The sequence below is a fragment of the Brassica oleracea genome, chromosome C9 (assembly GCF_000695525.1).
Source record: "Brassica oleracea var. oleracea cultivar TO1000 chromosome C9, BOL, whole genome shotgun sequence".
Classification (NCBI taxonomy): domain Eukaryota; kingdom Viridiplantae; phylum Streptophyta; class Magnoliopsida; order Brassicales; family Brassicaceae; genus Brassica; species Brassica oleracea.
The window spans coordinates 17,454,457-17,466,351 of NC_027756.1; the positions used below are offsets into that span (position 1 = coordinate 17,454,457).

The window sequence follows — 11,895 nt, forward strand, 5'->3', positions numbered from 1 at the left end:
GCAAATCTTTTGCCTTTCTCGGTTCTCCTTTCAATCTTTTTCTCCACATCTATGGTAAGAGGATGATTATGCTTTGAAATCTTTTTCTTACGGTTATAAAACCACCGAGTCAGCATTTCTCTGATACTGTCCAACAAGGGAATGATTGGATACTCTCTCGGCGAACGCAAAGCAGAGTTGATGGATTCGGCAGGGTTTGTTGTCCTTATGTCATATCTATATCCAGAGAATTGACATCTTGCCCACTTTTGGACTTCAGCATCCCTTAGGTATTTTCCAATTGTCGGACTGATATTACACACATTAGCAAATATCTTTTCAAACTCAGCAACTCTATAAACCTTGGACGCCTTTGCAACCAACCCAACAAGTCCTTTCCCATGGTAATATGTTACCACATTATTCAACAAATGATGAATGCAAATACCATGTTTAGCTGTTGGATACACAGTCTCAAGCGCCTTAGCAATGGCCGCATGTCTATCCGAAATGAAAGCCAAATGATGATCATCAGCAATGACACTATTTAGTTGTCTCATAAACCATTCCCAAGAATTTTCATTCTCTGAGTCGACTACTCCGAATGCAAGAGGATACAAATTAGAATTTCCGTCTACAGCAGTTGCAACCAATAGAACTCCTTTGTATTTGTTCTTCAGAAAAGTGCCATCAACCACAATAACCCTCCTTATGACTCTGTTAAATCCTCGTAGCGATTGCCCAAATGCAATAAACAGGTACCGAAATCTCCCTTTGCTGTCAATCTCATACGATGAATGTGTTCCCGGATTAGCCTCTCTGAGCATGTGCAAGTATTTCGGTATTTTTCCATAACTTCTCTCTGGTATACCTCTAACAGCATTAACCGCATATTCACGAGCATCCCATGCTAAAGATTTCGTGATCTCACAGCCATGATCCATAAGCATAATCTGTATTATATCATTGCATTTCGGCCCTTCCTTAACCCCTTCATACCTATGCATAATCAGACTGCCTATAGTTTTGGCCGAAGCAGTCCTACCCGGTTTGGTTTTGTTTGAAGGTGCACATGTATGTTCACCGACATACTTTTTGATAATGAAATATTCAGAATCCTGCAAACACTCTGCTCGAACACACCAATTGCATGCATTATCCTCACATCTAACGTACCAAAGTTGTCTATCCGTTTTGATAACCTCATAGTGAAAGTTATGCTTCATTGCACATATCTCGAAAGTCGCCTTCAACAAAGTTTTGTTCTCAAACAATTGTCCCTTCTTAACAACATTGAGCACAGAAAACTTTGACATCTTATGTACGTCCTCTTTGGCCGAGATCATGGTATCGGCATGATAGGCATCCTCATCAACTTCGACTCTTCTAATCTTTTCTTTCTTTTCCTCGCACTGCCTCTCAACAAACACAGGAGCTGGTTCATTCCCCCTATCAACCGAGTTTCCCTCCTCTTGAGCAGTAGTTGAATCAGCTGGCGACTTGTTAAGATCAAAGTCTGGTTCATTCAGATTCTCAACTTTGGCTTTAGATGTTACACACAATCGAGTAGAAACACACTTTTGAACAAAACAAACAAAATTCTGAAGCTGTCGATCATTTGCAATGATCACAGGCGGACAAGTTGATGTATTGATCAACTCATTAGGTAGATAACTCAACTCCAAATCGGGTAAGCTATCTTCTTCCATATCAAAATCTTCCAAAACCATTCTTTTAAAATCCTCTAAGGTAGAAGTTGATTCCAATAACAGTAGCCTAGCCCCTCTCTCATCAGCCGTAAAAACCCATCCCGTGGTTGCTCCAAACTCCCAAACACCACATGTTGTATAGATATGCATCATAGAACAAGAGTTTGTAAAAATCACAAGACAAACTATAGAGAAATTATTGGAAAATCATAGATTGGTGAAGAAGAACATTCAAAATCGATTTTTTTTTTAATTTTTCACGAACCAAATCAATGAAAACACGTTTTAGGAAGTTAGAATATTTTGAGAATATTTTAAAAACTGCAACTTCCTTAATTTTCGAAAATTCAGTTTTTTTATCCGTAGAAGGCACCTTCTACACTGTGTAGAACATAACAAAATTCCAGAATGTAATTTCTACACTATGTGGACGTTCGTATATGTTTTAGATTTTGCATTCCTGATAACTTAGAATACTCAATAAAAGTAGAAACAGTTTTCTGAATAAAAGTAGCGATCATTACAAATAGTAGAATACGTATTCCCCATATTTAGAATTATAGTAAAAAGTAGTTTGTACGTTCTAAAACAAGTAGATGGATGTGTTCATTCTAGAATTCATTTTCTACTTACCCGTTTTGTGTAGAAACAGAATTCTACTTTTAGTAGAACGTAATTTAAAAATATTATTTATTATGTTTTTTAACCCAAAAAAAAATATGTGTTTGTGTAAATGGGTGTTTTATTAATTGTTTATATTTTTAATAATTTTTCTGATTCATATAACTATTTATTTCATTAATTTTAACATATGGAAAGGGTAAAACGGAGAAAAAATGGACAAAAAAAGATTTATACCATAGGGACAACTATGCTGTTTTCTTGTTCTCTTTTGGCAATTTTCCCAAAAACCTTTCACACAATTAAAGCAGTCGATACAATATCATTTGGTTGTTTTAATGCCCCATTTTTATCCTTTCATATTCTTGATCATTATTATCATCATTATTATAAATAATATTTAGTCAAATGGAACTGATTCAATTTTATTTATCTTAATCATTTCGTGGTAGTTTCAAAGAACAAAAATAGTAAATGAGGTAATATTAGAGACTGGCGAAGATCTATTCTATTAAAATAGAAGTCACAACTTCTTTTCATGTGTGATATTTTTAAAAATGGACAATTCTTAAAGATTCATCTTTAATTTTTTTTTAATAACATTTTGCCATCATCACTAAATCACCTTATATTATGGATTATAATAACTACTTTCCTATAAGATTGGAAAGAAACAATTAATGTGTACTTTTAAGAATAACCCTTGCATTTCTATTATTTGAAAACACATGTCTACAAAACATATGGAATATATTAGTTAATCTGTGACAAAATAATATAAAATAACAATATCATTCATATTCTAGAAGATTGATTCTCTATTAACCTCAATGTATACGAGAGTCCTAAGATTATTATTATTTTCAAGTGTGATTCTTTTAATTTGGATTATCAATAGAAATTTTATTAAATTTTACATAACTTGATTATAATATCTTTCCACATATTAATTTAAAAATAAAATAAATTTATATAAAATAATATTGTTAAAAATAAATTTAGTATATTAAAATAAAAAATTATAGTATAAAAAGTAAACATGCACGGTCGTGCGGGTCAAGATCTAGTATATAATTAATTTGTTTCTCCACTTATTAAATTCTTAATTGGCTGGAATTTTTCATCTCTCATAAAACACATAGAATACATGTTGTTCCACTTGAAACTTGTGTTTGTTGACCAAAATAAATAATAAGAATGCAGGGTAAATAAAGTCATTATCATCAGATTTTGCATTGAGTTTTGTAAAACGTCAACTATTTCAAAACAAAAAAGGTTCTAAAGCGTTATGTAAAACAAAACAGAGGGAGTATATGAATGTAAAAAACTAGAATTTATGGAAACACAAGAAAAAGAAAGTTGACATTATTTACAAAAAAAAAAGGTTGACATTAGTACGGAGAGACGTTATAAGTGTTCAGATAACTTAGGTCGCCTCCAACGGAGACTCTAATAAAGGGTTCTAAGAAAAAAAAGCAAAAAAAATAAATCAAAAATGAAATGAAAGAAGAGAACCGATGATTAATATAACACTTTAAGGATTGCTAAGCACCCCATATGTGGTTCTTTGTCATTCGCTAAAAAATTTGCTTTCTCTCTCTTTTTCTTCGTGATGTTTTTTTTTTGGATCGAGACCACCACATCGAGCAGTCTGGATCAAGCTCGTCGTTCACTTTGGGCTTCACGGTTCATGGACTTCAGGCTGGGTGTCGAAGGTGCGGGATCGAGCGGCTCGTCTTCTCCAAGCAGTCGCTTCATCAGGTTCGAGATGAAAGGTGGGAGCTTTGAACTGAGCGCGAGCGAGCTGGAGAATATGGATGTCAGGTTCCGGATGGAAGGTGGGAACTTTGAACCGAGCGCATCAGAGCGAGCGAGCATGAGACCATGGATCCAGAGCTTCGCTTCTTCGTGAGAACAAGATCCATCTTTTGCATATTTGTGCAACAGGTCCCTGAGATTTGTGACTTTCGGTTTGACCCCGAAACTTTCAAATGGACATATTAACCTTCTATTTTTAAGAACTTACCATTGGACCTTCTTAGAGCATGTTTATTGAAGGCCTCTTAGGTTATGTCTCTTATCGTAATATAAGATATGGTCTCTTAGTTTTTAACTAAAAAAGCTAAGAGACGTCTCTTATATCTCTTATTTACCTAAGAGACCTACAATAAACATGCTTTTATAGGTTCTGAACTTTATAAATTTCAAAATTTACAATTAAAATAGTAATTAGAACCCATCAAAAATTCTTACCGATGGACATGGTCTTATTCAATGGATTTTTAATAAACAATAAAAATTCGTATAAAGTGGACTTGGTCTTTAATACAGTAAAAACAAGATTAGAACATGCACATTTATGGTTAAAATATTTTATAATCTGTAACAGAATTAAATAACTGAGAATAATCAATCGTCCAGAGAAGAAAGTAAAAATTAAATAAAAAAACATCAATGCAGAAATAAAAAACCAAACATAACAGCTAGTCCCTCTGATTCATAATAAGTGTCATTTTAACATTTTTTCATGTTACACAAAAAATGTCACTTTATAATTTCAATGCAAATTATACTTACTTTCAGCTGGAAATTAATTGCAAACTGCATTGATTTTATAAATAATTTTATTTATCTCAAATAATATTGGTCAGAAAGATGTAATTAATAACAACTTACGTATATTTCAGCAACTTTCTTAATCTGTGTGAAAAATGTCATAGTGACACTTATTCAGAGGGAGTATTATTTATTTCTGAACTTTTTATTTTTATTATTTTGTTATAAATTCAGCGTCAATATTATTTTTAAATAATTACATTTTTTTTTTGATAACCTTATGTGATCCCAAAGGCTTTCTAGGCCCAAGGACTAATCACCAAGAATCCCAAAGAAATTCGGGTTTTCTTGCCACTTAAAACGTCTATGGATGGCCAAGGGGAATCGAACTCAGAGCGAAAACTCCAACTAGAACCCCTTTACCACTAGGCCAAGACCGCTTGATTAATAATTAGATTTTCTTATTTATTTTAAATTATGTTTATTTTGTTTTTGTTACGATATGTATATATATACATATATTTTCAAAATTTTACTAATCGACTATCATACAATTATTTGAAAATGTTTTATCATATTTGTTTTATAAATAGAAAATACATATTATCTAAATATGAAAGAATGACTAATATATATATATATATATATATATATGTAATAGCCGATTACCAATAAAAAGCAATCAATTTTTTTTGGAAACGACTATTCCGTCAATTTCTCGACAAAGTTATCTGTCGAGACTAAGGTGTCGGGAAAATTAATTGTCACAAATTCATTAGGACGTCCTGACGAATTCATTACAAACGTTTGCCCGATAAACTACCCATAAAAACACATGAAAAAAATCTGTTAGGAATTCGTGAGGAATTATCAACCACCATTGTACGTCAGGAATTTCTGACCACAATCAACAATCGAGAATTCACAATGGAAGGCGGTGGTCAGGAATTTCCGATGGCACATTGTCAGTCAGAAAATCCATACCACCGTTTTCCGTCGGGAATTCTCGACCACTACCTTCATTTGGAAATTTCTGATCACCACGCTTGTCTTGAATTCCAAACCACCATATTCGGTTGGGAATTCTTAACTACCGGCCGTCAGGAAAATTTAAATAATTATTTATTATAAAAAATATTTAAATTATGTATTTTCGTATTATTAAAGCCTAATAATATTTAAAATATATAAAAATTAATTGAAATTTTATTAATAATACATAAAAGTTTTTAAATTTAAGAAACTAAAAGAAAATTAAAAACTATCCTAGAAATGTTGCTTCATCTTATCCAACAACGTTTGGGTGAGAGTTCAACCTTTCTGCATCTCACTCCACTTTTGATGTAGCTCAGCCCGTATATCAATATTATCAGTCTTCAAAAATTCAATCTCCACATCTTTGAACTCAAGTTTTCTGGTCAACAACAAATACCACATTCGTTTATATGGAATGGAACTCTTCCGCTTGTTTTTTGGTTGCGAGGTTTCCGATAAAACATACATTTCTTCCGGTTCTCATCTACTCTCTAGTAAATCATGCAATTATCGATGCATACATCGATCAAAAAATACATCAAACCAAGACCGTCAATCAATTTCTGAACCTCATAATATGAAACATGTGCAAGATTATTCTTATGTGAAAATCAGCAATCATGTCCGCACATTTTTTCAGCCAAATTATATTCCGTTTTATCACCATCACTCTACTTGCATATAATAAAGGTGAATGATCATCTCTACATCATTTGTACAATGGTTTCTTAGCTGCATCTAACATTTCAAAAATTAAATTGAGTTCTTCTCGTCTATCTTCATCCTCTGCAATGAAGGTAAATTGTCTCAATATGCAAGATTTACCATTTGAAAGTACCTACACCAAAATTTACATATGTGCTAGGTTCATCTAATCAATCTGCAGTATGAGGTGCACTAGTACTACCATAATATGATCATTCTCCATGAAGATACCAAATCTTGTAACCGGGCATAAACTTTTTCAAATATAAATGGTTCCAAACTTCCCTCTTCTTAACATTCATATTATTCTTCCAACTAGAGCATGGGCATATCAACTTACTGTTTGTTGCTTTTTGTTGTCGTTAAACTAACGCTATAAATTCTTGAATACCTTGTGTTTATTCTTTGGTGAGTAAATTTGCATTTGGATCTATCAAAAAAAAAACAATTAGGAGAAAACATGATTTTTTTCTTTGTACTGACCTGTGAATGAACGAGGGAGAGATGATATTTATAGAGAAAACAAAGAAAATTTCGAAAGGATTTCAAACAAAGCTAATTTTGTTGGGAATCCATCAAGAATATTAAACGTTTCATATTGTTCTTTTACGGTTACAATATCCGTTAGAAATTTTTGATTCTAGACGAATTCAATATTTTGGCAGGAATCCGTCGGAAATTGAAATGGTTATGAAAGAATAGTTTTTCTCCTCAAGAAATCTTCAACATACATATTTTTTTAGAATCCGTCGGGAATCCACGATAGATTCCGACAAAACTAGTTTTGTCAAGAATTTTCTGATGGATTTCTGATGACTTTTCCAATTTGTATTTTTGATGGATTTTTGTCTACGTAGACCGCATATATTTGATCTTATAAAAGCCGGTCAAATTGCTATCTTTCTTAGTTTGATAAGTTTTGCATAAACTCTTTCTTCTTCATTCAAAGATCACTGTTTCGCCTTACTGGTTTAAGACTTTGTCATCGGCTTCCATTACAAAATTGTTACCACCATGTATACAACACATGAACCAATCAATTATAAAAAAGCTGACCATTCAACAATTAAATATTTTTGAACACAAATTCATATATTTCCCTTTTTAATACATATATTTCCTAAAAATATATATAAAAATTTACAGTATTAACAATTTTAGTGTATAGAAATATTGGAAATTTGATAACGAAATCTAATATATACTGCAAGATCGTTTTCAAATCTTGATATATTCTCTTATAAGATATATCGTTAAATTCTAAAAATAATAAAAAAATCAAACATTACATGATGTATATATTTTTTTTTATAAAAATAATTTAATGTTAATAATTTAATATATATATATATATATTAATGAACTTTAATATATGAAACTAAATTTTTATGTGCAAAATTAATTATATAATAATAATATAATTTTTAAGGGTTGAAAGTGTTAAAATTATTAGAGTAAATTGTGATCCATAAAAATGAAAAATGTAACATATGATTTTGCTATTAAATACATATATATTTCTAAAAATATGTATTAATCTACAAAAATATAATATATTAAGGGTGTTTTATAAATAAATACAATATAAAATGATATTTTGAAAACATTATTAAATGAAAAATGAATTATATAATATATCACTTTTGAATGTTTAGACATACAAGACATACTGAACAAAAAAAAGAAGAACATCCAATAAATAAGAAACAATCACTATATACAAATAACTAAAAAATATGAATAATCATAATTTTTTTTTTAAAGTAAGAAAATAACGCCTTAGCGTAATTTACATTTTAAATAGAAGTAAAAAAAAATATACATATATAAAAGCAGGTAAATATACAAATATTAACTGGTCATTAAAAAATATGAAAAATAAAAAGAGTCGATATAATTAGGACTGGGCCAGCCTAATAAACTGTGTTGAACTGTGCCTGCCCGGTCCATTATAGATACTCACTGGTAAGTAAATAGAGAAAACCTACTAGGTTTCTGCTTCGTGAACACTCTAACTTCGCCGTCGCTGCTGAGAAGAAAAACGGAGAGAGGAAGAAAAGCGAGGAGACGATGAAGACAATCCTTTCTTCTGAGACGATGGACATTCCAGACGCCGTTAGCATCAAGGTTAACGCTAAGGTGATCGAGGTAGAAGGACCAAGAGGCAAGCTTGTTCGCAATTTCAAGCATCTCAACCTCGATTTCCAGCTCATCAAGGACGCCGAGACTGGCAAAAGGAAGCTCAAGATCGATTCGTGGTTCGGTTCGCGCAAATCAAGCGCCTCCATCAGAACCGCTCTTAGCCACGTCGATAACCTCATAAACGGTGTTACAAGAGGTTTCCGGTACAAGATGAGGTTCGTGTATGCTCATTTTCCCATTAACGCTTCCATCGGGGGTGATAGCAAGTCCATCGAGATCCGTAACTTCCTTGGCGAGAAGAAGGTGAGAAAGGTGGAGATGCTGGATGGTGTAACCATTGTTCGGTCTGAGAAAGTTAAGGATGAGATTGTTCTTGATGGTAACGACATCGAGCTTGTCTCAAGGTCATGCGCTCTTATCAACCAGGTATACTCTCAAAATTTAGTGCAATATTTTCTTGTTTTCAGCTTTTTCTTTGGTTTGTAGATAAATGTAGGGGAATGCTAATTGTACAAATTTGATATCACTTTTCAAATTTACCTTTAACCTTTTTCATATGATTGAAAAAAACGAAACTAATCTTATTAAATCATTTATAAATGTATCATAATACTCAATCCAACATATTAAACTCTAAACGATACTCAATAAACCCTAAACCCAGTATTTTTGATTGTATGTATTTTTAAAAAGTGGTTGCTAATGGTATTTCAAGGTAAATGTATAACATTTTGTCTATTAAGAGTTTTCTTGATTCATCTTTGTGCTCTGATCGACCATATGTTCAGTGAGCTGAACCTTGAGTGAACTTCTCATCTCAGTAGGCTTGTACAATATCAAGAGCTAACTTTGTAGAGTTTGCATTTTGTTGTGCGTTGTTACTGTTGTGTTTATTAGCTTTATTAGTTGAATTTGGTATCTACATTTTGTGTAGACTTTTACAATGGTAACAGTGATATATTTAAGCTGTGGCATAATTTAAATGCCATTCGCAGCTTACCACCAATCACGGCCATTGACTACAAAAGTACCTAACTAGTTTGCATACTGTTTGTTTGTCTCCTTCCAATTTTAGGCGGAACCTTGAGCTTAATACAGGGGATGTTTAGATTTTTCGGATTACATTTTGCATAGTGAAACAATATTTGAGTAATCAATTGATGATTTTGAATCAAATGCTGAGATGCTCTCCCCGCTAAAAAAGTGATCCCATATACTCTTCTTTTTCTTAAACGGCAATGGGTTTGTATGTAATTTGCAGAAATGTCACGTGAAGAAGAAGGATATCAGGAAGTTCCTTGATGGTATCTATGTTAGCGAGAAGAGCAAGATCGTTGAAGAGGAATAGACATATTCTAGCTTTTTATCATCTTTTGTATGTTTCGTATTGTTTTGCGTACCAAAGTCCCTTCGGTGTTGCAAAACCCAGCTTATTTTGTTCCCCTTATTCGAGATACTATTATTTAGAGTTACGTCAACCCAATTTTCACTCTTTTCGATGAAAAAAAATCCCTCACTCTTTAAATTACATGATTAAACCAAAGTTGACGTTAAATTAGGGAGATTGTTTTGTAGCAGCCAAAACAGGATAGTTTCGCGCTCACACATACCCAAAAATATTACTACGTCCGTTCTCGAAAGTAAAATGTTTTAGATTTTTTTCTTGTTTCACAAAGATAGATTTTCTATATTGTTAAGATACTTTTTTTATATTTTTGAGGAACATTAGTTGAGAATATTTGAATTGATTAAATTTCATTGCTGGAAAATTATTAGAAAGTGTATAATAAAGTAAAAAATAAATTAAATTATAAACATTTATTAAATTCTTAATAAGCGTGCATACTCTAGAAAATCTTACTTTCGGGAACAGAGGGAGTAGTAAACTAATGGTGAGATGTTATAAATCATATTGTGGATGTCCATAACCGGTCCGGTCCATAACCGGCCCGGTCCATAACCGGCCCGATTCATAACCGGCCCAATGCTAGAGAGAGAGAGTCGACTGTGAGGAGAGAGAGAGAGAGAATCGGTATCTTGCCTTTTTTTATTCGATTATGATTTGTACTCTTTCCATATTTGTATTTCCTTTCTTTAGTCTTTCTATTATTCTATGACGGTGTAATTCCCTATATATAGATGACTCCTTATGTTTATGAATAATACAGAAACAAAGATTCTATTCTCTAGTTTCACAATACGTTATCAGCCGATCCCAAAACCCTAATAGCGATCGCGGCCGATCATGAATGCTTAGATGCGGCCGGCCCTGATGTATCTAATCCTGATTCTTGGGATGCCAAGATTCAAGGTACTGAAGGTCCTGATAATAATGAGATCTCAATAAATTATGTCTTGTCTGGGATACAATGGAACAAAAAGAATGTCGACATTGATGATATATTTGCATACAAGGTAGCACTTGAACTTATGGATTTGAATGAGGATCATGAACCCATGTCTATTTATGAGTGCACTCAACGATCAGATTGGATCAAATGGAAAGAAGCTATAAACGTGGAGTTAAACTCTTTAAAGAAGAGAGATGTCTTTGGACCAATAGTCCGGACACCATATGATGTTAAATCAGTCGGCTATAAATGGGTCTTTGTGAGAAAAAAGAAATGAACACGGCGAGGTCGTTAGATATAAAACATGGCTTGTTGCACAAGGATTCTCACAGAAACCAGGAATCGATTATGAGGAGACATACTCCCCTGTGGTGGATGCTACTACTTTTAGATTCCTGATAAGTCTGGCTATAAGAGAGAAATTAGACTTGCGGTTAATGGATGTTGTAACTGCATACTTATATGGGCCACTGGATAATGAGATTTATATGAAAGTACCAGAGGATATAGAGTTGAAAACAAATCGAGTACTCGAGAACAACACTGTATAAAGTTGAATAAGTCACTTTATGGATTGAAACAATCAGGCCGAATGTGGTACAATAGGTTAAGTGAGTACCTAGAGAGAGAATGATACAAGAATGATCCGATCAGCTGTTGTATCTTTATAAAGAAATCCGGCCATGGCTTTGTGATTATAGGAGTGTATGTTGATGATTTGAATATCCTAGGAACCTCTGGAGAGATCTCCTAAACAGTTGAATATCTTAAGAAAGAATTCGAGATGAAAGATCTTG

At 32.8% G+C, this 11,895-nt stretch overlaps 3 protein-coding genes across 3 annotated transcripts in view; 2 read left to right on the forward strand and 1 right to left on the reverse strand.

Moving 5' to 3' along the window:
- Window positions 1–234, forward strand: part of LOC106314464 — a 3,052-nt gene extending 2,818 nt beyond the window's left edge. The window contains exon 3 of the mRNA XM_013752332.1: window positions 139–234. Coding sequence (XP_013607786.1) covers window positions 139–234 — 96 coding nt within the window. The remainder of the gene's footprint in view (window positions 1–138) is intronic.
- A 21-nt stretch (window positions 235–255) lies between these two features.
- Window positions 256–1,838, reverse strand: LOC106314465. The gene is made up of 2 exons (XM_013752333.1): window positions 342–1,838; window positions 256–288 (listed from the first exon to the last, which is right to left on the reverse strand). Exons 1-2 carry the CDS (start codon window positions 1,836–1,838, stop codon window positions 256–258), a joined length of 1,530 nt encoding a protein of 509 aa, XP_013607787.1.
- A 6,784-nt stretch (window positions 1,839–8,622) lies between these two features.
- Window positions 8,623–10,201, forward strand: LOC106316714 (60S ribosomal protein L9-1-like). Its single transcript, XM_013754594.1, has 2 exons — window positions 8,623–9,173; window positions 10,009–10,201. Exons 1-2 carry the CDS (start codon window positions 8,676–8,678, stop codon window positions 10,093–10,095), a joined length of 585 nt encoding a protein of 194 aa, XP_013610048.1. The 5' UTR covers window positions 8,623–8,675; the 3' UTR covers window positions 10,096–10,201.
- The last annotated feature ends 1,694 nt before the right edge of the window (window positions 10,202–11,895 follow it).

Coding starts and splice junctions, on each gene's coding strand:
- LOC106314465 (XM_013752333.1), bottom strand. CDS start 1,838: ATGCATATCTATACAACATGTGGTGTTTGGGAGTTTGGAGCAACCACG. Junction 289..341: donor TGGTTGCAAAGGCGTCCAAG/GTTTATAGAGTT, acceptor GTGTAATATCAG/TCCGACAATTGGAAAATACC.
- LOC106316714 (XM_013754594.1), top strand. CDS start 8,676: ATGAAGACAATCCTTTCTTCTGAGACGATGGACATTCCAGACGCCGTT. Junction 9,174..10,008: donor CATGCGCTCTTATCAACCAG/GTATACTCTCAA, acceptor TGTAATTTGCAG/AAATGTCACGTGAAGAAGAA.